The 26,672-nt window shown below is 44.1% G+C and overlaps 1 protein-coding gene across 3 annotated transcripts in view; it reads left to right on the forward strand.

Moving 5' to 3' along the window:
• SWAP70 (switching B cell complex subunit SWAP70) overlaps nucleotides 1-26,672 on the forward strand; it is a 38,257-nt gene continuing 11,585 nt past the window's right edge. For 2 of the 3 annotated variants that reach the window (XM_035327022.1, XM_035327023.1), the window contains exons 1-6: nucleotides 1-42; nucleotides 5,982-6,122; nucleotides 12,360-12,533; nucleotides 22,010-22,237; nucleotides 25,686-25,832; nucleotides 26,103-26,211. In XM_035327022.1, coding sequence (XP_035182913.1) covers nucleotides 16-42; nucleotides 5,982-6,122; nucleotides 12,360-12,533; nucleotides 22,010-22,237; nucleotides 25,686-25,832; nucleotides 26,103-26,211 — 826 coding nt within the window. In that variant the 5' untranslated portion in view covers nucleotides 1-15. Of the gene's footprint in view, nucleotides 43-5,056; nucleotides 5,202-5,981; nucleotides 6,123-12,359; nucleotides 12,534-22,009; nucleotides 22,238-25,685; nucleotides 25,833-26,102; nucleotides 26,212-26,672 lie in introns of those variants that run through there. The other variant, XM_035327024.1, reaches the window with a different exon arrangement.

Here is a 26,672-nt window from a genome sequence, read left to right on the forward strand (position 1 = left end):
TGCTGGGGGGAGTAAATGGCTAAGGCAGAAGCCAGCACGCAGGTGGGCTTGTACGGCTTGCTCCGATGGAGGCGTCGTCATTTCTTCTTTAACATTGTTCGCTGAGCTGGCTGGGTTTTCAACTACCAGTTGTCTTTCCAAACAGGCACGGTTATCTGTCTTACTAGAGTCCCATGCCTACAGATGCTTGTGTTCTTAAAAGTTCAAAAATAAAAAGGAAAGAGGAAATTAAATTCGTCCCCTCGTTACCTATCAGATGTCTTCCTGTTTAGCAGTTCCACGCTATTCGTCTCTGTGAGAGACGAGGCTTGGAAAAAAAGTGTCCTTGTGGATCTGTGCAGTTCATGATATAAAGGCTCCTGATGGAAGTGTCAGCTGGGGGAGCTGCAAATGCAGAAGCAGGTCTGAAATGGGGCTGCTGCCTTCTGCCACCAAGAATTAGTTTTTCAGGAAACCTGGGAAGAGGTAGGGAGTATTCTTCTGAAGCCTTTTGTGGCAAATGATGAACGTGGGTGTTGGACTGACAGTCCCATTGCAGACAAAAAGTATGTGTTATGGCCACAGCTGGTGGGGTAGGCAGGGCAGAAGTTCCTGCATGATTGATTTAGGGCTGTATTGTACTGTCAAGGCATTTCACAGTAACATATTTCTCATCCACGTTGCAATGACTAAAAAGCAGCACCCTATAAACTGGAGAGAAGAGCCTTGAAGGTAAACAGGTTAGTAGAGATCAGCAGCATTAGAAGAAAAAAGTTTAATAATTCAGTGAAACTGCTATTATCAAAAAGTTTGGTAAAGAGCAAACAGTTTTCTTGCAGTTCTGTAATTTGCTGAAGTCTTCAACCCTTGGTAAGGAAGCTTGTTGACGGCGGATCTTTGAGTTGTGTAATTCAGTATAAGGAATTGCCACCATTATGCAGAAGGTCCTCAGTATAACACATGGCTTGCTAAAGGCAGTGGTTTCTCCACCCAGGAGTGATCTTTATGCCAGCCATAAAAAATAAATATTTTCAGTGAAATGCAGTTACACGGGCGAATGTGTTAGGAAGGTTTGCATCACACATTGGTTTTAATCTATCCAGAGGAAACGGATGGAGATGCGTGAATTGGTTCTGTTTTGTAGCCTGGAGATACAGGAAGCACTTGGAGGAAAAAAAGGGACTAGCTTGGAATAGTAAGGACTTCGAGATGCCTTTTATGCATTTATATCTTTTGTATGTGGTCTGAGCTGCTGAGAAAAGACAGTAAAATCAGCCCTCTGGGTAATCTAAATTTTATCTTCTTCCACAGTGCACTGATTTTTTAATTATTGTTATTTTTGGTCTGATCAGTAATCTCCTGAGGTTCTCTTGTTGTGCTGGCTTCAGATCTTACCCTTCTTTTCTGCAGAAACATTTACGTATTCTTTTCTTAAATGTTGTGTTTAAATAGGGACACAGTTGGCACTTTGTCAGCATGTTTCAGCACTTTCAAACACCGATATGGCAAGGTAAAACAGAATTTCTGTGGTTGTAAATATAGCTGCTGTTGTGGTTTGAGCATGAGCTGCGTGGAAATGCTTCCTTTCCTATACTTAAATCCCATTTCACCTTTCTTTCAATGTGCTATTTTAAAATTGACTTTAAAAGTTCCTCCTCTAAAGCGTCAACATTCAGTCTGCTTTTCATCTGTATCGTGAAGTGGTGTGGGTATAACTGGAGTTACATGGAACAATCAGTATACTCCTCCCTCCCAGTATGTCTGTGAGACTGCAGCTAACACGCAGCAGGTTTTTTTACATTGCCTTTGGAGGCTCCCCCCGACGTTGCTTGGAGAATCGTCTCTGCTCTGACAGTGGGGCTACCAGGCTGCTGTTCTGTTTGGCGTGCTGCCTTCGGGATGGATTTGCAGGGTCGTGGCTTCCTGGCGTGTTATCCGCGGATGGCGAGCACCTCGTGCAAATGGGGTCTTGTTCGCGCCCGTAAGATGCGGGTGACCAGTGTCACTGGTCAGGCTTAGAAAACTTAAAGCAGTCTTTAATCGTCTCTGAGTGTGACAGGATTTTCATACCTCTTCTCTTTGCTTTGCCTTTTTACTAAAGGGGAAGTCGCTGGCTGGTGGGAAGAGGAACAATGGTGTAATCGGGGCAAGGGGGACGGTCAAAGGGAGAGGAAGACCTCGAACAATGTAGCAAGGCACTGGAAAGGTTGAGAGGCTGTGACGAGTGGGCAGGACCGCAGTCGGACAATTGGCTTTGTCCAGCATTGAGGGACGGTAGGAAATTAGTCACTGTGACTCACCGAGGGTCCTGCCACTGGGTCACTCGGCGCGCTGCGAGGCGTTTGTGTGAGCCTGACCGTCAGGGTGACGTGGGCGAGTGGCACTGGACTCAGGGGCCGGGCCTGAGCACGCTCGTCCCGGGTAGGGAAGAGGGAAGAGGACGCTGAGCTGACGCAGATGCTCAGCAGTGGGAGCCCAAAGCGAGGGCGTGCTACCTGAGCAGGCAAGAAATCGCCCTAGGGAAGCTGCGAAGCAAGCATGCTTCGGCACAGGCGGGCCAAAAGGGCCTCGTGCTGCGATGGGGGGCCTCTCTGATGCTGGTCTCTGCACCGATGAAAAAAGGAAAAGGGAAAGTACTTGTGAGGAGCTGTCTGTTGGCTGGCTGGCTGCTGACATGGATGTCAGGGAGAGATGAGCCAAGAATGCCTTGGAGTGAATTCACACGAAGCCCCTGAATGGAGCTGTCAGCATCCGCAGTGCCAGTCTTCGCATCCTAAAAAGAGATGGGGGAGGGAGGAACCCCCCCCCCCCCAAAAGATGTAAAAGAAGGGGAAGAAAAAGTACTGAAGAAAGTGATATTAGCCACTGTAGGGCTAATCTGTCCTCTTGATGGTCCTACTGTGATTGGGGCCACATTTTTGTCCCTGAGCAAGAAGTAGTTGAGCAGGTCTTCGTTTCTTTTAGGAAGACAGATTGCTTTGAGGGGTGAGGTTAAAAGGATCTGCTCAGATGGTGACAATTCTCCACCTGCTTAACGTTCTGTGAAGATCAGAGTTTTGGAAAACCAGGGTCCAGAGGGGAGCAGCTGTGGTGGAGTAGAGCTGGGCTGGAGCTCAGTCCTGCAGCACAAGGCAGGCAGTAAGAGAAGTAAATCCCAAGCCTGCGGTGGTAGTGCTCTTGAGACTTTTGCTGTGAGCTTGCTTGTTTCATCCAGTATTTACAGCAGAATACCGTTATTTCCCGGGTACCACCAGGCACTGCTCTTAGAAAGCTGTTCACTGGAAAAGGAAGAAGCGCACCGACAGCGGTGCTCCGTGCCTGGGACCCTTTGCAGGCCGCTTGCAGCATCTCGCGGGCTGCAGTTTGGGGACCGCCGCCGGAGCCATTTGCTGCAGCACAGAGATAAGTCGCTGGCTTGGGGTAGGAGCTGGCTCTGGCACGAGGGTAGGTTGTTGGACGTGGCATTCAGAGCATAATGAACGCTGAAAGAACAAGCTGCCTAGCAACCCTCGGCACTGTGGAGCAGCCCTTACTGGGGCAAAACTTCCTCATGGTTGACGGAGCTTCAGCAAGGCAAGGCAATTTCTGTACCCTAATTAATCTACTACTCAGCTATTAATGGTGTGGGGTTTTTTGGGGGGGATTTTGTTTAGGTTTTGTTTGTTTCAAAGAAGATTAATCATTAGAGTATACGATGGTCCACATAATGTGATTTGAGAGAACAAAACAAAAGCAGACCTCGGTCGCAGAATTTTTCAGGCTTGCCCTGCAAGTGAAGAATTCATCTGGCGCGCGGCCGTGTTGGAGAATGGCAGGCTTTGGCAGGCGCTGAGGAATTTCCTGAACTATGAAAAGAGAGCACTGGGCACAGGAGAGACCGCAGATAAGGCAGGTCTTAGAAAATGATTGAAAGTGGAATTCTTCCCTGGTAATTGGTTGTTTGATGCGGAAACCACCTAACTTTCTGACGGCCCAAGCACAGCAAGAAGGCCAAGAAGGGCAGAAAAGAAATACGTAGCGAGGACGTGATGAGAAAGTGTTTTATTGAGAATTTAAGTGATTTTGGCAAGATGCTCAAATCAGTCATGTTTCATGAACCCTTGTAGCTCCAGTATGAGCGGCTGCAGCCTAGTTGCAACAGTGAGATCACGTCTCTCTCAGAAAGTTGGTTATCCCTTGGTCTTCTCTAAATAACAGCAGAAGCCTTAAATATAAGGGGCAACACGCGTGATAGCATGGTTTTCCCCCAGAAGGATGGGGATGCTGTTCTCCTGTTCTTTAACTTCTGGTTGGATCTAGTGGCTTGATGTTAGCATGCAAGCATGAAAATACGTATTTCTTATGGAGCTCTGTGCTTTCCTAGTAGAAAGTGTAACTTTGGGAGTGTGTAGACAGGACTTGCTGAATGAAATTTATGTTTTGGGCTATCTCTGTAGGACTTCACGCTAATTAGTGCTTAGATTCTGCACGTCTCATTAACATACATAAAAGTAAATGTATATGATTTTATTTGGGAAAAAAACAACCATGTTTTAAACATGTGGCATACGTTTGATTTCCTAGGAAGTCTGAAGACCTCAGGCTTCCGCTTCTTACTTTGCAGCTACGCCATCTCTACTGCTGTGTGTCTACTCACCTACCCTGTCCTGCTTGTAAGTTTTCTGCACACAGAATCACAGACTGGGTTGGGTTGGAAGGGACTTTAAAGCCCACCCAGCCCCAACCCCCTGCCCTGGGCAGGGACACCTCCCACCAGACCAGGCTGCCCAAAGCCCCATCCTGCCTGGCCTTGAACTCCTCCAGGGATGGGGCATCCACAGCTTCTCTGGGCGGCCGGTTCTATGGTCCCACCATCCTCTGAGTGAAGAATTTCTTATATCTAATCTAAATCTCCCTTTTTTTAGTTTGAACCCATTCCCTCTTGTCCTGTCCCTGACAAAGAGTCCCTCTCTGGCTTTCCTGTAGGTCCCCTTCAGGTACTGGAAGGATGCTGTAAGGTCTCCTTAGAGCCTGCTTTCTTTATTTTACCGCTTCCTCTTTGTGTCATTTGGGTCTGTTCTGTTTGTTTTGCTTTGTTTTGTTTAATCTTACTTTCTTAGGAAAGTGTTGGTGGCAGAGGAGCAGCTGTTACTCTGGTTCTGCCTTCCTGTTGGTACTGAGGTGTTAGTTTGGGCGTGCAAAAGTCGGCCTGCGTTGAAGAAGTTAAGATGTCTTGGCTACCAGTTAGTTTTCAATAATTCTGTACTTCCTTAAAACTAACCAAGCATGGAGCTTCTTCTTGAAGGCGATTTCTGAAGAACAGTCATGAGAGATGGTGGGTGTTAAGGTCTCGATGTAATTCATGCAAATACCCTTTTAAAATAAAACTTGGAGAAGCACACCTCAGCCCTTTCTCTTTCCATAGCATTACTTTTCCTTTACGGTCTAAAACATGATGAGAATATTGAAAAGTAATCCAAAAGCAAGCAGATGAGAGAAATCCATAGTTAATACCACAATCTGAGTGGTCATTTCTTTGTAAGCTGAAGGTTACGTATTGAGTTGTTTTCCTCACTACTCACTTGCCCTGAATAATAATCAGTTATACTTTCCAAGGCTAGATGTTAGTGGTCATTTTTCCTACCTGTCCAGTTTCACTGCGTACATGTTACTTTGGTGTTTCTCCAGGCCTCTCCTGGTCATCAAGTGTATAAATGGGTGCGCGCAAAGGGCAGCTTTTGTAGGTGTGGGGGCACTTCGTGGCAATGGACCTATTTGTAATCACATTGCTTTTGTGAAACTGCGACTGTGGGAAGCAGTCACGTCCTTGGAGTTGACTTTCTTTATATATATAGATAGATATCTTTATATATCTTTATGTAAAGATAGAAACATTTGTCAGAAACCTTCAGGGCAGAACTCATGCTGATATGAAGGTATCACTTTCTGCTCGCAGCTTTCTTCTGGGGGAGACAGCCTGGTAAGGCTGACAGTGGTGTCACTGATTTCTGTTCTGTCCCTAGGTCCTTTCTCACAACTTGTGCACGGTGTTAAACGTTCCCCATGACCCGGTGGCCTTGGAAGAGCACTTCAGGGATGATGATGAAGGACCGGTTTCCAATCAGGGTTACATGCCATATTTAAACAAATTCATCTTGGAAAAGGTAAGTTTGGGGTTCTTGTGTTCCGTTGTTCCCTTTACCAGGTTTTGTGTCACGGCGTCTTTACTTAGGGTGTTGTCTTTACAGTTGGCCTTTGCTTGCAGGAAGCCTCCTGCTCTGAAGACCTTTGGTTGTGAGCGTGTCTCTGCTGGGTGGTGGCAGGTCTGGTGATCTGGAGAGTCTGTGCCTTCAAATGCCAGGGCGCGCTGTTCTCTGCTTCTTTTCTCTCTCCCTGCTTTCTGTTCCCTGCAGCACCTGGTGGTTATCTGAGCTGTGCTCATGCAGAACCGTGTTCATGACGCACCACACTTTAAAACGATTTGAAAGTGTCTTGCAGCTATAGGTTGTCCCACCTCAGGCTATGGTTGTAACAGAATGTTTCCATAGGCTCCTTTGCCAACAGGATGGGAAAAGTATCTTCAGTGTCTATTCATGAGGGGTTTTAATAAAGAGATCCCCCCAGATATTGACAGTGGGTAACGTCAGGGAGTGCTGCTAAGTTTTGTCTCACGAGTTCGTTCCCTTGGTGCCTGAGCACTCCTTAGTCTTCTGTGGTTGCATGTTGTGTGTTGTTCTGGGGGAAGCTCTGGAAGGCCAGCAGCGTTTCCCTCCCACTGCTCTTCAGCTTATCCTGAGTAGAGGCAATCACTGGGCCAGAGCCGACCTCTGGGAGCTGCATGTTTGAGATTGAGGTTAAAATTCCTGAAAGCAAAAAACTGTCTTGCTTTCTTTCTGACAAATTCAGCTGGGCAACTGGTCTAGACAATACAAAGCAGCCTGTGTTACAGTATGGACGCTAGCTTCAGTACCACCGATTTCTCTTACACTCGGAGGCTGACCCCAGAAACCCTCAAGCTTTGCTTTTGTGGCTTCAGGGATACACGGACGGTTGCTTTCCTTTATGTTAAGTCCTGCTGCTGAAAAGTCCAATGTGACAACTGAGGATTACGCAAGCTCCATAGCCAAGTTTGTTAATTTTTGCTCTGCTTTAATCTACATTTAATACAGGTGAAAAATCTGATATGTCCCTGAGATGCAGTCTGTCACCCTGCAAACAGGAAAAGCTTCGTATATCTTAAGCTCCTCTCCCTCTCTGGTCTGTGCTTCTCTCCAGCCCAGTAGCTGTGCCCTGATTTGTGTGCGGCCGTTGCTGGCTGTTAAAACACTTCCAGGGTACCCACTCGCTGCCTTGGCTATTTCCGATTGGAAAATCTTGCTTTGTCCCTTGGAAGTTTATGATCTCATTTCCACTTAGTATTGGTGGTTTGAGCTCCTACAAGGTTTGCCGGAGACCAAGCAGCTTGTATACACTTTTGGGGGGGGGAGGGCGAGGAGGGCCTTATTTTATTCTAAGTGAAGGATTTCCGAGGCTGAAGCACATTGTTTTTGTTAGTACCACTTGTAGGCAGTAGCAAGCCATTAAGTCGGATTAAAAAAAGCGATAGAAGGCTTTGTCAAGTATAAGCATGCTTTATTGTTAAAAGGCATTTATAGGAAGAAAGTTATGGAAATGAGGAACAATTGGATTTATTAAATAATTTAATTTAATTTAAAAATGAAAGACCTGGTTACATAAACCAGTTGGTGTGAACTTACAGCGTTTGGCTACTCTGGCCATCTTCCTATCCCATGGCAGAAGCACAGCACAAGCTACCTTGCTTTCTCATGAAAGGAAAGGGTGCGACCGTGTAGTTTTTTGTGTTGTTTTCTTTTATTCGTGCCCTACTCTGGCTTGTCATGATTGCATGATATACCAATAGCATTGGCTTATCTTAACTGTTAACTGAAAATGGTACGGGCAGTATTAAATTGCCTGTAACGTCACATTATTTGATCCTGACTAAATGTCTCAGAACAGTTTATAGAGGTAGTATTAAAGATCAGAGAAATGCTTTAGACAGAAGGCTACCTTTGTGGGCTGGCTGTGACCTCACATCTTTCAGAGACGACTTTACGTCAGGCCAAAAGGCAACATGCAGTGGGATGAGTCACTGATTCACGGCACGTCTCCTTTGTTCAAAACAAACAAACAAAAAAAGCAAACAAGAACCCTCCTCTTTCTTCATTCTTCCAAGGCATGGTCTGTTCTTCCAGATGAGGTGTCTGTAGGACAAATGGTACCAATTCATATTGCTAAGTAAAGCTGCTGAAGAAGGACCAGTACTCCACAAGATACAGAGGAAGTTCTCTCAATTTCCAGTTACGTATTTTCTGGTTTGTTGAGCAACTGGCTTACGAGAGAACTTGATCTCAAGGCATTTTGCCTTAAAATGCCAGCAAAATATTTGAAGAATGAATCCTTAGATTTCTTTTAAAAGAGCTATGTAACTGTGACTCTAAGGATTTTGTTATAATTGTATTGGGTGGACTTTGCAACCTTTTATAGTAACCCCTGTGATACTCTTAAATGCAATTGTCACTTTTGATATTCTTTAGTGCTGACTTGACTTAATTTACTGTGCAATAGAGCCTCTTTATATACAACCAAGTAATCATCGAGAAAGGCAAAATGGGCAGTCTGATGACACAAATGGGTTGCAACAAATTTTCTTTATCCAAATAGGAAAGTTGAGTAAATGATTTGAATAACTCGTATTGTCTGAATGATGCGCTCCAGTACCATGCCTCTTGTTACTTAGCAGACAGATAACGTCTTCACTGCTTGTTTTACTTGGGTTCATAACGGCGTTAGGCGTGTTCCAATGTTTACAATGCATGTCTTTTCATACCCATTGGAAATGTTGGTTCCTTTTCAATACCGCTGGTGGCGGTGCTTCACGGTCTGCCTTATTTAGCAGGGAAGAGTCATAGTGGGGGCAGGCAACGAAGGGCATCATTTGAAACCCCTTACATTGTTATCTCATCTTCCAGACAACTTAGCCAATGCTGTTTACATTACCAGTGCTTGTAATATTTGGGGCCTGCTCTCATCGTTTATACTTGAGCCAAATATATTTTGTATTTCCTCATGTTTTAGAGTTACTCGGTAGGTTACTGATGATGGTCCTTTAAACTTTATAGCATACAGCTATAAATTTAAGATCTAGAAAATTGTGTGGGGTTTGCTGCGTTTTTCTTTTGATTATTTTGTTGAATTTCTCAGAAAGGGAAAGTAGGGATCTTGCCAGTATGTTTTGATCTCTAAGACCCTAAGCAGTTGGCAGCATTGGTTCATGTTGCATGTTCCATCATTCAGACAGATTCAGAAATAAAAGCAATAGCTGCTGTGCGGTTGTAGTGTGGAGTACTGTAGAAGTTTCCAAATAACAAGGTGACTTCAAATAGTTTGGAACAAACTCTGTAAAGTGCAGTTAAAATCAGGTACTAGTGCATAGGAAAAATCTCTCTGCAAGGATTCATTCATTCATTAAGCGCTGGAATTGTGTGATATTTGTGCAGGTTGCAAGCAGGGTGAGTATTCTGGCCGAATGGAATAGAAATTCTGGTTTCTCAGCTGAGTTTCATAAATCTCCCATTTTAGTTTCACGTCAAGATGGCATCAGCATAAGAGTCGTGGTAGAGTCTCACAATAACTAAAGCCATTTGGGAAATTCTTCTTAAATTGAAATTCCAGGGTAGTCTTTGACCCAATCTGTTTTTTATAAATATGTTTTGTCTGTGTCATTAAAAAGCAACATGCGTGTGTGTTTATGACTTGGGTTTGTTTGGTCATCAGTTCCTCCTGTTTGAAAATTTTCTATTTTTACAGTTTCTTAGTTAAGCTAGAGGTACTTTTGCAAATGAGTTGAAGTATAACTTTAGAAACTGTTCAAATATTTTACCTTTTTGAAGCAGTTTAGAAATTATTTTTTATACATCCAGAGAGATTGCTCACCAGAGTAATTATTACTTTGAAGTAATTGTTATTATAGTCACCTGGAGTGGGGCATTGCCAGCCAAGAAGCCAAAGTAACCCAGCCAATAGTTGTGTAGCATGGACCTACTGTAAAGTTGATTTGGTTTTCGTTGTGGACTTTTCTTCTTCCTTCCCCTCCCACCCTACACAAATGTACTTCAGGAATTCATGTACCAGAAATAGATAGCATTGCTACGTGAAATTGTTCAGGGAAAATGTTATACTTCATTAAAGAGAAGTATTTAGTTCCACCCGCAACTCCCAGTAACCCCAGAACAATGATGTGGTAATTACATCTTTTATTTAACAGCCAGCCAGTGATCACTTAGGAAAAAAACAAACAAACAAACAAAAACCCAACAAACACAACAGAGGAGAGTTGGAGAGTTATTCTGGAGAGCTGGGCTTTGTGTGCTCATCTGATTGTTTTTTCTGAATAATCTCTAAACAGTGTCTGTGCTCGGGATGCCACATGGACACTCTTTATGAAGTCCCTTTCAGAATCAAGTCTGGATTCTGACAAAAAGGCACACATCTGACATGGGCCTGTGGTGTGGTGTGACCCAGCCAGAGCTGTCCTGGAACCTCCTGCTTAGCTGCTGCCTAATCCTGGTGGCAGGAAGTGCTGTGGGTGACTTGGGTTTTGATGCCTCTTTCAGGCACGATGAACAGAAACCGCTGGCTTTTACTCCAGCTGGGGCCCATGCGTGAGGCATCTCCCTGCCATGTCTCCCCATGGTTGCTGATGGCTGCACGTGCCGAGGTGAGCTGCCTGTAGAGCCTCCCGCCCTGCCTGTGGTGCCTGGAGCACTGGCCGGGCGGTGCCTGGAGGAGGGGAGGTTTCCCACTCCGTCAGCATCTTCCTCGGAGCAGTGCAACCACCAGGACATTTTCAAGGTGGAAGTGCTCATCATCAGGGCGAGTAAAGCTGTTTTAGAAAGGAAGCCAGGTCTTGCTGGGCAGGGTTTGGGGGACAGGCAGGAAAAAACACAGGCAAAAGTAGCCAAGGGTTGAGGTGCTGGCAGGCAGGAGGAGGGAGGAAGAAACCTGGCTTCTAGCTGTTTGCTTAGCCAATGTTCCATTTAAATACTGTGTTTCTCGTGCAACCAACCAGCCACAGTGCTGAGCTTGTGGCTCCTCCAGCTTCTGCCTCCTTCAAAGGGCAGAAATAGCGTGCCTCTTCCATTGACACTTACACTGGTGGCCTGCTCTGCAAGCATGCAAAGTCTATGGTTTTCTTTCGTAGTCTCACTTTTAGTCCTGGAAACTGTACTGTAAAGTGCTGGTTGGCAAAGGCTCGGTTTCCTGTTTGCCTCGGCCTTCTTTTTTTCCTCCACCCAAATCAGTTTGTCCACTTCCTTAGTCTAACTTTGACTTAAGCCACTGCGGCTCACCCTCCATTATATCTGACCAGTTACAAGACTGGATAGGAAATCATACAGCTTATGTTGGTGTCCTTGCGGCATCCAAGCTTGGCGTATCGCAAGAAAATGATGAAGAGTATGACCGGTGTTGTTCCCAGGTGAGGTGCAAGCCCCTATTTCTTACACGTGCTTTCCAAAACCTGCCATTGCAGGGCAGAACATGTCTTCGTTAGTTTCATGTCGGCAAAGAAATAGCATGGCAAAGCTACAGGGAGATAAATATATTTAATCTCTAACATAAATGAGGGTTTAAAAACAAAATAGGGGAAATGAAAGCTTTCGGATATGTAAATAATTCACAGATGGGTATGTACAGATGCTAGGTATGGTGAAGGATAACACAAATGAGGAACTTTCTTACAAGTGAAGTGAAGATTTGGGAGTCGGAGAAAGAAGGTTTTGGGTGGATTAGTGTTCCAGAAAAAAATATTACATGTTTATGAATATTTTCCTTCAAGAGTTACATTTGAGTAATACAAAGTAGGAGAACATTAAAGGTCTTTTCCAATTACTGTTCCTGTATGACTTCTAGCGTGTCCACGTGTAGCTTTTGTTATAACGGCTTCCAGATTCACTATATTGTGTCTTAGTGCTCCTCAGAAGTGCAACAGAAGGGCAGCTGGAGCTAAAAATGTTTATGAAGATGGTTTGGGAGCTGGCTAATGAGCTAGAGGAAACGCAAAATGCACTGTAGCCTCCTTCACATGAAGTCAGGGTGTTATTAACTCGACCAGAAATTGGAGGTTGGATGCAGATTTCACTGGAAGAAATTGTGTAGTGTACCCAGTGCAGGAAATCAGACTGGGCTGCGGCAGTGCTCTTTTTGGGCCTTGACGTTTCTTGCAACCCAGAATTTCCTTGGTGCTTTTAGTACGACTTAGTCTGTTAAACTTCGTCTGTCTGTTATCCTGTGCCATTCATGCATATTAATTTTTTTGTTGTTCAATTTCTTCATTTTAGGTTCAAGGAAACTTCGACAAGGTTGAATTCAACAGAATGTGCTGGACTCTCTGTGCTAAAAAGAACCTCTCTAAGAGTCCTTTGCAGATCAGTGATGAAGATGCATTTAAAGTGTGGGTTATTTTTAACTTCTTATCAGAGGACAAATATCCATTAATCATTGTACCTGAGGAGGTAAGAAACAAAAACTTGAGCCATTTAACATCACTTTGCTTAGTGCCCCAGCTGGGCTATGTTCATGGTTGTTACTCCCTAGAGATTTCAGAGATTTTTTTTCTTTTGATGTAAAACTTTAATTCTCCTCCTTTACTAACGTAAGGCCTCAGGTGCTTTTCTTTGTCTTCTGGGATGCATTTGTGGGGATCCTGCAGGATACTTCAGATACTGATGGTTATTTTTGTCTGTCATTTAAACAGCCCAGAGCAAGTGGAACGTGCAGGCTGGCCCCCAGTACGCAGCTTATTTTGCAGTCTGTGACGACTGTCAGGTACTACAGAGCACTTGGAGCTGTTCAGGTTCTCATCTGACTCATGTTGTGATAATTAATCACGGCACTTGCCTATATGTGATTAAAATTTTGCACAGTTAGTACATCAGTGTGATTCTAAAAAAAATTCTCCTCTCTGCTCTGTGTTACCACGACTTGCAAGATGAATCTTTAGTCTCATGTCACCCTCCTGGTAAAAAGGAGAAGTACAAAGTTTTCAGATGATGTCTGTTTCTGAACAACAGCAGCCACCATCTGAATACTCTTGCTTGAAATGGTTGAAGGAATAGACTGTAGTGAGCAAAATGCCAGGGAGATCTCTCTATGCCTTAAGCGCATGAGCAAGTAGGGGCAATACTCAAATAGGTATTTTAAACCTAAAGCAAGATTTTGGAATCTGCACAATTTAAAGCTTTCCCCCCTGGGGAGGGGTGAGGCAAGAAGGAGAAAGATCAGAACTCCAGGCATAAATAGTCTTCTGCAAAACCATTTGCAGGAATCCCAGGGGTTAGCAGGACAGCACTGGAGTTACCAATTAATACATTTCCAGAAGTTTTTGAAGTTAGAGTCAGCCAAAATGGCATAACTGAGTGACTCTGAGCTGATGTGCCAAACCATGAAGTAGAGAGAACGCCTTTTGCCTATCGAAATGAACCACTTGGTTTTGCCTTATCACTTACTTTTTCACAGGAGACTTTCAGTCTGCATATTTCTGGTTTTGCCAGACTGGCGATGATAGGGTCCTACCAGGCCTTTTTATATTCCTGGGAGAAATAGGACAGTCTTCTCGCTGTCTTGTTGTTGTTGTTCTGAGTGCTAGGAGGTGGAGATCCTGTTTATAAAAGCCAACACAGCTCATTTTTAATGGTGGCAGATTTGACCTTGGGAGGAGGTGAGAGCCACTAATGGCTGTTGAACCTGGGACTCAGATCCGCCCGTGTCTCTGGTTTGTCATTGTGCTCTCGGTTGGGCAGCCTGGCTTGCCCGAGGGTCGGCATTTCACAACTCCTTGTTTGTTGGCATGGTTGGAAGCCTCCGAGCTGCCAGCTCTCAGGTGCTCGCTTAGGACTCCTCCACCAGGCCAGCCCCCGGGCTGTGCCGCCGTAGCAAGCTGATGCTGGGCAACACGCTGTTTGTTGGCAGTCAGCGCTGAGCCCAAAGGAGCTCCTCCAGGTGTTGTAGCTGCTGATGCCTGCTTTTCTTCTCGTCCTTAATGCCCAGGGTTAACCTGTATTGCTCCTCAACTCGGATTATTTTTAAAACTCTAGGGTGGATCGATGTCTGCATCTCCTTGATGATGGCAAGAGTTAAATTGTGCAATGCTCTTTAAAGAACCCTTAGAGAGCCTGGCAAAGAAAGGCTGCTCTGTTCTTATCACGTACAATGCCTGTATTCACTCTTTAACCTTTTGCCTTAGACCACACAGGTAATGTAATCAGCCAGAGCAGGAATGCTGTCTTTTGAATGCACTCCCTTCTGGTTTGTCGCTCCTCCTGGAGTTGTCTGTGCTTCTGGAAAATTCCACGTTTCCTCACTCTTTTACTCAAAATTCCAAAAGTAAAGATGCAAAGTTTTACTTTAGGAGTGTTTATCACTATGGTGAGAGGTGCTTTATAAATAAATACATATATAAATATATCTATACTGCTTTCTGACTATATGTATATATATATATTATTTTCTCTGTATGACCTTCTGTATCTGCCTTCTAAGTTCTTACGTCTTTGGTTTGTTTGTTTTTTGTTTTGTTTTAAATCTTACATCTAAACCCCAAGATTTCCAAGACATTTTTTGTGCAAACTTGCAATTTTTGTATTAGTACTGAGAATTTTCATCTGAATATATCTCTTTTCGATAGTATTCAGAGTGGTAGTGATACCTAATCAAGGTATTTTTCTTTCCATTTACTTTTTATGCCTCTCAAGTTCAAAATAAAACTCGGTTAGATATTGAGTCTTTACCACTTTTTAGCATTGCCTGCTGTTTAATGAAAAAATGACTTCCACGTCATGTATGAATGAGCTGTGACAAGGGATTTTTGCAAAGTGTAGGTAGAACAGATCGGAGGGTGATGGAACCCTTGCTGTTCTGCAGTGTTTATGTTTGGGTAAGACAAATGTAAACCTCTCGTGAATCACTAGAACTTCTCAGCCAGGGAGCAGGCCTTCCTCCAGCCCTGTTTGTTTCTCTTATCGCTGGCTGTGAATATTGCAACATGCAGTTTACTGCAGTTTCTAGTTGGAGCCCTTTGTGTGGAATCCAGCTGTTTCCCCTCCTCCCTCCCGCCTCTTAGGCTTCCCCCCACCCTTTAGGGAAACAGTAATTAGGAGACTTCCATCATACTTTCAGGTTGGAGAGGTGATCGCTTTTTGCATCCCTCTTGTGGATGGCAGGGTTATGATAGAGGGAGCTTCTTACATCCCCAGCGAAGGTGTTGATTCAACTTCACATGGCTGTAGGGATGCCTTCTTTTCCTCCTCAGAGGACCCGCTCCTTGAGATCTGTCTGCACATCTGATATTTTATTTTATTTTAATGAAATGAGCTCTTTCTGCACTCCTCTGAGCAGTCTTATCTGGAAAACTCTGCTTTGAGTGCGATCTCACCTTCTTTGCCCTACGTTGACTGAGGGCTGATGCTGCTGTCTTTCCTTCAGACCAGCGCTGTGTACATTTGCACTTGTGCTGCTGTGTTAGGCCGTTCATATCAGAAGGCTACCTGTGGAGGGGCTGCCCCCACCTGCAAAGCCTTAAGGCTTGATTCCCTGCCCAGGTGTTGATGAGGCAGCAAATTGGAAACTGCTGCAGCAGCTGCTCAGATAGAGAGTGGAACACAGTCTACTTTGGAAAGTTTTCAGAGATGCAAGCTGAGGAGAGCTTTAGAAACTGAGAGCAGGGAAAGCAGTTGCAAAGAGGAAATTTAGAAGCAGAAGCAAAGTGGTACCAGGGCCAGAAGCTGCCCCAGTTGCTTGCTTAGCAGAGGCTGGACAGAAATCCAGAGACAGTGCCTGGCCTGGGCTCTTCACCTGCTGCAGAAGGAGGGATGGCAGCCTGGCCTTTGAGGGGAGTAAGGTTGGTGAAATCCAGCGTGGGGAAGGGCCTGGGTCAGGGTGTGTGGTTTTGGGATGTGACTTTGTGCTTACGGAGAGATGCTGGGTCACAGGCACAAGAGCTTGTGCCTCCGTGTTGGCTGTGGAAGGCACCAGGCTTAGCTGGTCACAGCCTTGGCCTGCGCTGTGGCTTCTGCTGGCTGCTGGTGGGCAGCTGGGAGCAGGCAGGAGAGCTGGAAAGAACAGAGGTCCACAAGTGTCTGTTTTGCAAAGGCATTCATGTCCCTAGGAAATGCAGAATGGTATCAAAGCTGAAAGCTCCCTCTCCTTTCAAGTGAGAAGCTGGGGTATGCGCAAAGTAAAACGTTTCTGTAAACTGAGCAAAGGTGGTATTTCATAGGGGCACAGCTGGACTGGAGAACAACGCTGTGTTTTGTTTGCTTGAGTTAAAATGAGTCCTGATGGACAGATTTCAGAATTAATATTCTTGGCTGACAACAGAACTGTGTCCTGTTGCAGTGGGCAGCACTTCACCAAGCAGCTGTGTCGCTCGTGTGCCCAGAAGGCAAGAGCCCAGGTGGGAACTGCTCCCCTCCCAACAGCTGGTCTCTTCCACTAGATCATCTGAAATGCGGGCATCCAAATATGTGTTCCCTTCAGCTTACCTCTTCCACAAGAAGGTAAAAATTAAAAGGAAGAGATGTGGAGAGAACTGCTGGCATAAGAGGAAAAATATTTCTAGTCCGCCATGAGCTTTCCTTATGTCTCCCCTTTTAGTTGTTGCAGTCTCTGTGTCCTTTCCTGTTGTTTAACCAGACGTTTTCTGTTTTATAAAAAGGTTTCCAAACACTTCCCTTTTTTATTTCTGGACATGTGACTGCAGTCTTGGGAATGCTTTCTCGCCTGAAGCTGTGGTATGTTGTTAGCTGTGTTACAGGGCCATCCGAAATGGTGCAACTTGCCCATGTGTGCGCTGCAAGCTGTATGCCCGCTGTGTTGCAGTACAGCATTTGCATAACTTGTTTTAAGTAAGCCTAAAATATCTGCTATCTCTGCTTTTTAGGCCTGACTTCTTGAGGAAGCAGGATTTGTACAGTCATTTTCTGTTCATCCTCCAGCCTTCAGCTGTATTAACATGGCATTTCTAATCCTTCCACTTAGTACAAAGAGGATCCAAATCTTTTTTTTTTTTTTTTTTTTTTTCTTAGACTGGGAGGCAGAAGTCTAAAGCTGCCCAGTGGTGATTCCTCTGGAGGAATTTTTTGCAGACACGCTTTTTTTGTGGCCACTTTTGCTTTCTTGTTTGCATTCTGTCTTCAGAAACTGATACAATGAACAAAATAAAGGGAATGGAACCTTAGCCGCTCAGAAATAAAAACAAAACTGATGCAACTAGAATAAAAGTTTAGTGTGTGGTGGTTCTGATTGGTCCTCCCGCTGGACCAGGTTACCCAAAGCCCCATCCAGGCTTGAACACCTCCAGGGATGGGGCATCCACAGCTTCTCTGGGCAAAGAGAAACCTTTGACTTGTATCATTTCTTCCCATTGTTCCTTGACTGCTGTGAAAGCTGAGAGAATTCTCAGCTTATGCAGCAAGTTGTCCTTAGGACTTCCTTGGGCACTGTTTTTTGAGTTGAACTTTATTATGCTATTTAATGTTAATTTCAGTTTAAAAAAAAAGTTTTACACTGGTTGGTGAACACAGTTTTCACAAACTATTGTTCCAGAGTAGTAGTTACCTGTGAGGTTCAATGAATTCTGTCACGGGGATGTTTCTGTGGTTGTTGGAAAGGCAGAATCAAACATTTGGCTTCAGAGTATTAGAGCACGTGATGTTCTGATGCGGCGGGGAAAGGAATTGATGAGGATTGTGAAATGGGATATAATTGCTTTCATATCTCTTGCCCAGTAACATGTGCTTCCACATAATTTTGTACGGTGTGGATTTTTTTTTATTTTTTTACATTTGCACTATTAATATCACAAACCCTATTTGAATAGCATGAACCAGAATAGTCCTGTCTGACATGCTCTGCTGGGCATGAAGGCCTCCTTGATATTATTTTCTCTTTTTCATTCTCTAAGAGATCCACTTATATATCAGAAAAATATGTGAAACATCTGTGGAACTTCATTCCCTGTGGCGAATAGTGCCAGGAATATCTGGAAGGGAAAAACAAATAGGTATTGAAACATGGGAAAAGAAAAACTGTCCTCTGAAAGAAGGTACCAAGCAGGTTGTACAGCTTGTGTTGAAGAGCCTCTGCTCTTTATGTTCTCTTTTGTTTTCTCCTGACAAAGTTCTGTCTGAAAAATGTTGATTTGGGACGGAATCAGTTTTCCATACTGCAGAGCCAGTTGGTTCATAACAGCGGGTGCGATGTCAGTCCTGAAATAAAACCCCAGCCGTGTTACGTCTGTCGCAGGGAGTAAGGTCCTGTCAGAATAGCAGCAAACGTTGCTTCACAGTTGCTTTTTAACACTCTACTTCTTAACCACAAGAGCAGATTATGTGTGAGCCAGTATGCTTAATTTGTCAGTTATTTGCTGAGTGGACGTGTCTCTGTGGAGGAGGGGAAATGTCACTTGCTCTCTGAGGTTCCTCATTTGAGCACGTAAAGAACGGTCTCTTGTTTGCTTCCATATTTGCCAGATCCAACTTACTTGCCTATACTTATCTTGCACTGATCCACATTTATAGCCCACCCCAACGCTCGTTGCTGTTGAGCAGATACATCAGGCGTAATTTGTATGGAGACTTTGGTTAGCCCTGTGCTTAGCTGAAGAAAAGGTAAAGCTTGAGATGTTTTATTTCAAAAACTAAGCGGTAACATGCACGAGTCCCTTTCGTATAAGACGAGTTAAGACATCTCATTATTTTAAAATACATACTTTACTGGGATTTTACGGTATTTTTGGTGATGTTAGTCACCTGTAGATGGGAGGTTAGCAGACTAAAATGCTAAAATCTGTTCCAATCATTGAAATAAAAAATGTCCACAAATTACATAAAAGAGTATTTTTAGTGCATTATATTCAGTGCTTACTTTCAGTGCATTACGTGATACCATGTAATAGCCAACAGTTCTGCACAATTTTGCATTACTTCTTTTCCAGACCATTAGTTTGGTATATGTATTGTTCACACGGTTTGAGCGAAGAAGTGAAAAAGAATATCTGTTTAGGTATGATGTTGTTGTTGTTCCTTTCTCTGATAGCGAGCCCTAGTCTGAAGTAATTAACCAAAGCAATTTGAGAATCACATGCCTCAAGGCAGTGTAATAGGTTGTGAAATCAGATTTTTTGTTTTTAGTTACTACCTAGCATTTTGGCAAGTACAACACCTTCTTAATTAAGCCTTAGTTACTTTAGCTTCCCTTTCAACTGAAGTACAGAATCGTAGTTGAGAACTCGTACTGTTCAGAGGGACAGAATGTATTTCAAGTGTGAGGGGAAAAAAAATTCCTGTATCGATTATCATGTCAGCTCATCAGTACTTAGGTTTGTTTGGAAACGAGTTCACAGTGCTACTGTTCTTGCATGCTGTGAAGGTTTTGTTGTTGCTATTTTTTGTTTTTGTAATTTCCCTTTCTATAAAATTTGGAAGTAGAAAGTATGGTGCTTCCTGCCTTTAGCTGAAGGCTGAGGATTTGTGGTAGTTACTGCTCAGAAGCCTTAGATTAATTTTTTAACGTAAGGAGGTTGGGAAGCGAAAACCAGTAAAGTGTGTTTAAAGATATTTAAAGGGATCGGGTACTGAATTTTACAGACCTACAAAGTTTTATGTTAGCCTCAGGAGGGCACGCCAAAACATCCTGATTGCCATCGGCTGCTCTGAGGAGCCCGCGCGTGGAAGCGCTGCGAGGCTGGGCCGCAGGCCATGCTCTGGGGGCAGGCACCCGCTCTGCTGCGAGCAGCCCCTGCCGGCCCCGGGGCCACTTGCCAGGGCATGGCCGTGGCCGTGCAGGGCTGGAAGTCACCGCTGGGGATTCCCACGGACTTGGTGCCCTGCAGGAGTTGCGCTTGCCTACAGCTGGAATGCTGCTTTTGTGAAGGCCCCTAATCAAATTGTGTCTTGGCTGGGAAGAGTTGCATTGGGAGCTGAAGTACTTACCTTCCTTGCTTGGTGAAGCTGACACAGAAAGCTACAACTTCCACAGCCACCCCAAGGGCCTGAGTTGTGCCTGGCTGGTGTCTGCTCTGAAGAGGCTCCTCAGGAGGAGGCGTGCCTCCGAGGGAAAGGTGCGTCCTGCCAATGGGAACTTTCCCTCCTGGCAGTGCCGTGGCTTTCAGTAGCTCCTCTGTTGCGCTGTGGCAGCGTTAATCCCCACGTGCTGTTAGAATAGGGGCTGTAAGACTAAGAATAGTTACTGAGCTGAAGTGGTAGTGAAACCTCACCCATCTGTAGAAGGTGAATTTCAGGTTTGGTAATTTCCTGCTCTGTGAGATGAGTGTGTCCTGGTTACATGTTTCTTGATCACGGATGTGAGGGAAGAGAAGGGATTTGTCTGTACTAGTTGTGAGAGGGAGAAGCAGCAGCCACAAAATCAGCGCGTACACTGCACCAAAATCTCGAGGCTTGGCAAGTCCTTGTCGTGAAATGTTTCAGGGGAAAAACATTTATTTGTACTCCCAAACCTCTTATGTAGAAGAGATTGCTGAGTGCTCAAAAGCTTACTAGGCTGGCTGAAAGGTGACTCTGAGCTGTAGCTGAAAAGGTCATTTGTTCCGTGGTGAAACATCCCTGGCTCTCCTGGCTGGGGTTTTCCTTAGCCATAGGAGGAATTGCGATCTGTCCTCAAGCAGTGCTGAGGAACAGAGGTGAAGCGACATCAGGGGTGAGAAAAACATAGTCCCGGAAAGCATTCAGTTTCCACCATTTTCCAGTGAGGCACATTCACACCGTCCACCTGAGTCATTTTTGATAATGGCTTTCAGACTTCTGAGTCACTTAGTGTTTCCAAAGATCAGCTGAAATGCTTGGCCCGTGTTAGCAGCGCGGGGTGACTGAGCGCTCAGCTCAGGCCTCCTAAGGGCTCAGAGGCTGCTGGCGGGTTGCAGAGAACTGTCAGGTGCTGGTGTGCAACTCCACTCAGCGTGTTTCCCTGCAAAAGCTGCTGAGGGAACAGTCAGCTGTCACCCAAACCCGCAGAAGGTGACACTAGCTTGGTCTGTCTTCAGCACTGGGTTGAACTCTGCAACTGGTATCGTATGACCTCACTTACAGAAACACAGAAGTGTGGTTTTTACTTTGATGTATAGAGGTCTTTGTAGAAAGGCTCTCACTAATTATTTTGTTTAAAGAGCAATTTTCCCCATTTGTAAAGCCGTAGATGGACTTAGTTTAAAAATATTGTGGCGCTCAAGGAGCAGAGTGATGAGTTTAAAAATACATGAAAAAAACAACAAAAAAGAAGAAACCCAACTGTCTTTCCATCTTTTACATTCTTGCATTTGAGTGATGTTATTAGAAGTATTTCCCTGCAGTAATATGTACAGAATGATGAAGGATTAAAGGAGGAAAGAGTTAATTTTGGAAACAGTAAAAGCAGAGGTGAAAAATGTTCCTTTGCTTCTCTTGGTACCTATGCCAACGCTATGTCTGGCGGTGGAGTGGCTGAGAGCTGGTGAAGAGGAGCCTGTGGTCATAGACTGGTGGTTTTTCATCTTGCTTCTTGTCCAGACCGCCACCTTGCTGTTACTGTTAGCAATTTGTTTGCTTTTTACTTCCCACAAACACTTCTTGAAACTTCCTGCTTTCTCACACTTTTGCTGTCATGGCTTGGAAGGTGTTGCGGGGAAGGTGCTGCGGGGAAGGTCCTGTGTGTTCTGTAGGAATCCGAGCACTGCCAGAGGCTCACAGGTTTGATTCTTTGCTTACTACGAGGAGAGTAGCTGCAGATGGGCTTGGCAGTCAAAAGTTCAGCCGAGACTGAAGGCTACAGGAGCCTAAAATCTTTGCTAATTAAGCTATGCACATCCAAGGGCCTGAACGTGAACACAGGAACCTAGCTGTGAGTGATAGCTTCTAGAAGAAGCGTAGTTTATAGCTCTGAAACACTTGATTTTTGTGTCTGCTGAAAATGATTAATTTCTGTGTGTATTTCTGTACAGATTGAATACTTACTTAAGAAAATCACTGAAGCAATGGGAGCAGGCTGGCAGCAAGAGCAGTTTGACCACTATAAGATTGCTCTCAACACCAGCCGAGAAGGTCTTTCTGCATGGGAGCTGATTGATCTCATTGGAAGCGGGCAGTTCAGCAAAGGGATGGACCGACAGACAGTGTCAATGGCAATTAATGAAGTCTTCAATGAGCTCATATTAGATGTACTCAAACAGGTAAGAGCCACTGAGAACTAATGTTTTAAAATAGAACAAGTTGCTGCATCATTACAAAATGGTAAACTTGTACTGACATTTCTTTACCTGATGGATAAAGAGCAGGTAGAAATCAGATAAAGGCATATTAAAGAATCCTTACAAATAATTTACTTTGATTGGAGAAACTGCAGCTTTTCAGATGGCTGTAATTGTTGCAATATGGTAAATGAGTTGCTTGTTGGGAGAATTTGCTTTTAGAAAGGAAGTGTGCTCTGTCTTAAAATACAACCTTACACCATAGCATGAATTCCTTGTCAGCTGACAGAACAGCTACCATATGCTGTCAATTCTTAATTTTGTGACAACTCTTCCATCTTCAAAAATTAGTTGTTTTTTTTTTTCAGTTGGAGTTAAAATGTAGCAAAGTTGTGCTGATACACCTTGTGTGTTCGCCTGGTCTGTACAAAGAGAGGTACTGCTCCAGCTGAGATGTTTGCTTCTAAGTTGCTCCACTTTAGCAGGGCAAAAACTTGCAGATGAGCTCCAGAGCTTTCTTCTTCCTTGTTCTGCTTAGCAGGTGACTTGACTAACAGCTTGTACTCAAACACAAAAAGTCATGCTGGTCTTCACATTCATAGCAAGCTCCCGTCAGTCTCTGGTTTCTCCAGGTTTCCAGTGGCAAGATTATCAGCCTAGGAATGGCTTTAAAACTGCAATATATAAATATATTTATTTATATAAATATAAACATCTCGGGGATCTGTGTCGTCACAGCAGAGCCTACTTAGATAGCTATTTAAAAATGACTTTTACCTGATACGAAGTTTTTTTCATCTATGATTTCTTGGAGAGGAGGAAAAACAGGTTTCTTGGCAGGCTTCTGAAGAAATCATCAGAAGGTCTTGGAACAGGAAATTCCTTCAGAATATCCACAGAACAATGCAGAGGTCTATTTTTGTTAAGTCCTGGTTGCTTATTGGAGGTGAGGGCTGGGGTGGACTCACACACACAGTCAGTTGAGTGCAAAATGAAGTCATCCTGCTGCACAATACCATGTAAATAAAATAACCTGTGTCACATCAGTCCTTCCACTTGAAATTGTAAGGAAATTGGATTGCTTTCCGGTTTTAAAAGAGCGTTGTCTCTCCCTATCCCCCCCCCTTTTTCTTTTTGTCTGTCTCCTTACTTTCCTCTTTGGGTGGCTGGGCCTCTCTCTCAAGGATGTCTGAGTGCCTTCGAATAGTTCCTTGACACTTAAAAATAGCCTGTGTCAAGGTTTGGCGCAGCGCCCCTCGGGCAGTCACTGGCCCGATGCAGAAAGGAGCTCCGTTCGCCCAACTCGTTCAGTCACAGCGTGTTCCCCGACAGCTTGTTGATTCACGGAATCGACCTGGTTGTTGCAGTCCCCGATGGCTTCAAGGTGTCAGTGGCAGACGACAGTGTAGCCAGGTCTCACGCTGCCCCTGTTGCTGTGTGCTGTTATCCCGGGTCTCTCTGACTACGGAGGGTAGCGGTCATAACTAAATCTGTCCTATTTTAGTTTCCTGAAATAAGTGTCCCTCATGATAGCTGGTTTAAAGATATCCCCTGAAGCTGTCAGAAATAATAGATGCAGATTCTGCAGAAATTGTGTAGTGGAAATACCAGTGTGGCTTGGCTTTGAAAGAAGATTGTCTCAGTGTATAAGCGAGGGGAAGAAAATAAACTGATTATGACTTTGTGCAGGGCGTGAAAGAGCGTAGCTGTGGGAGTCCTTCACACGCCCTTGTGGCCACCCAGACCTCGGACCCAAGTACGGAGGAGGCAAAGCAAGCTGTTTTGTGCATTCCTGTCCTAGAGCAAGGAGGTGGAACAGCAAGGGAATAGGCACGGCCTTGGCTCTGGCCACATTTAGCGAGCTAGAAGAGCAGAGCACAGCGGAGCTGTGTGCGTTGGGGGAGGGTTTTCATTTTCTGTGTCTCTGGTTTTGTTTTTTAGACACAAACAAGCTCCTCCAACTGTTCTGATTCTTTCCCTGGGCCTATAAAGAAAGGCACCTTTGGTTTTGTCACAGCACACTTGCTTGCTTATGTCCAAAATTGCTATAGCTAAGAGACACTAGAGAAAAATGGTTGTGGTCTCCTTTCCAACTTTTCCATCCTCTTAACCTGGAATATTTTGGGTATGGTGCTTTCTGTATAGTTTTTCCATAGTTTTATCAATATCGGTGGTCCAATCCCAGCTGAAACTGAAACTTCTTTTGAAGTTAGGAGTCTGACAAAAATATGTAAGCAGTTGGGGAACATTGTTCCAGAAGTGTCAGCTAGAGCTGAAATACCTGCAAACTTTGAGGCTCTAGAATAAAAACTGCCTGGATCACAACAGCGCCACTGTGTAGGACCACTGACAATCAAGTGCCTGAAAGAGTGGCCAACTACTGTGTCATTCCAGTTACTGGATCATCTCTTTTCCAGGAGCTGGCTTTCGAATTGCCATCACTATACTGGATGAAGTATAAAAGGGTTACTAGTGCACCTGTACTTAGTGCTTATATGTTAGATAAGTTAATATTCAATAAACATGGATGACACCTGTTATCATGACAGATTACTGCAATTTGAATTCTTTGTATAAAGTTCAGTGACAAAGTGTGGCCTTCTCTTCCTTCTGTTGAAAAACTTTCTGATAGCAAGATTCAGGACTTGCTTACAAGTGTTTCTCTTTTCCTGAAAGATGACGGAATCAACTTTCTGTTCAAGTAAAATCCTGTGAGTGAAACCTTGGCATCATTAAATCAAGGTATACCTCGGTTCTCTTAAGGCAAAATCCAGACCTGACCAGTGTTGCTGTCTCCCATCCATCCTCTTGGTGACTTCATTGGATCTGTTACCGGTTTCTCTAACGTACTCATAGAAGCAGCTCCTGCGGGATCACTTCTGTAGCAGGGTAAATGAGTGTTCCGGCAGGGTGGGGCCGCTCCCAGGACAGAGGTACTCTTGCTTTGTACCTGGGAACGTGCCCCCGATGGTGTCGAGGTGGTGATACAGGGTGTCTAGGTCCGTATCTATCACTGGGGCGTGCATCCAAACAGGGTTGATAAATATATATATTTATAACATCCGTCATTAAAGCAATGTCCATGAATTTCAGTGATGGCAAGTGTCTACTTGAATGAAGAAAATTAAATAGTAAAGGTCATCAAGGAGGATTGAAGAGTCATAATAGGGACTTAACACTGGCATAATAATAATTATTCAGTTAACCCTCTTTCTTAAAGGCAGGACAGAAGAACAGGAGGTGGTTTCTCATGGGCTAAACAATATCAGTGTGCTGGCATTAGGAATGGAATGTGTAGGGGAAGCCTGTAGGGCCTTGATCTAACTTTTCTGGGTACTCTGCTGGACCTTTAGGCCACCTAACCAAAAGACCAAGAGATTTGGCCAAGCATTTCAGCTGATTTTTCTTTTTTTTTTTTTTTCCTTCCCAGGGTTATATGTTGAAAAAAGGTCACAAAAGGAAAAATTGGACAGAACGGTGGTTTGTACTAAAACCCAATATTATTTCCTACTATGTAAGTGAAGATTTGAAGGACAAGAAGGGAGACATCATACTGGATGGCAACTGTTGTGTAGAGGTAAAAAAAAAAAAAAAAACAAGAACCAACCAACCATGACTGCCTCTAAAGATAGGAATTTATTCTTTTTTTGTGAGCACGGTGGACCTCCTGAGAGCTTTAATTAACAGAATGTTTTTAACTTTATATGAAACAGTCCATACCCACTCTTATGATAAACATTATTAATAGTGGAATTTGTAGATACATAAGAGGGAACTGCAGAAATAGGGCTTGAGAATATAACTTTAACATTAATGTTTGTGACAATAATCCTGTTATCCGTTCCAGGCGTTGCCTGACAAAGATGGAAAGAAATGCCTTTTTCTCATAAAGTGTCTTGATAAAAGCTTCGAGATCAGTGCCTCTGATAAAAAGAAGAAGCAGGAGTGGATTCAAGGTAAGGTTCCAAAAACTTTAAAGTCCTGTCAAAGTAAGCTGGAGTCTTACAGAAGTGCTTTACTCAAATCTAAAATTCTCAGTCTTGTGATTTTTGGTATTTCCATTTTGTGCACGTGGGAAGTGACCATTAGTCCTTCCTGAATCGCCAGCTCCTTAACGATCCACATGGTGGGAATCAGCTTCTTTCAATCAGGTGCCTCAATTTAAGCAGCCAATAACCGGAATGAAACTGCCGTTATTGTTTGCCTTTCCTGTGTGGCTGCACATGTGGGAAAGGGCAGAGAATACACAGAACATCGTTAGTTTGGGGAGAAAGGGAAAGCTTGTTCAGTTCAGTGTTAGAAATTGGCTTTAACTTTACGGTTTTGCTTGAGGTAGTGTGGCTTGAACTGAGGATAAGGCTGTAACTGGGGCTTCCTTTTCTGTTACCACGAAGGAGTTACTCCTTCTGTGAGACCT

Source organism: Oxyura jamaicensis, chromosome 5, assembly GCF_011077185.1.
Source record: "Oxyura jamaicensis isolate SHBP4307 breed ruddy duck chromosome 5, BPBGC_Ojam_1.0, whole genome shotgun sequence".
Lineage (NCBI taxonomy): Eukaryota > Metazoa > Chordata > Aves > Anseriformes > Anatidae > Oxyura > Oxyura jamaicensis.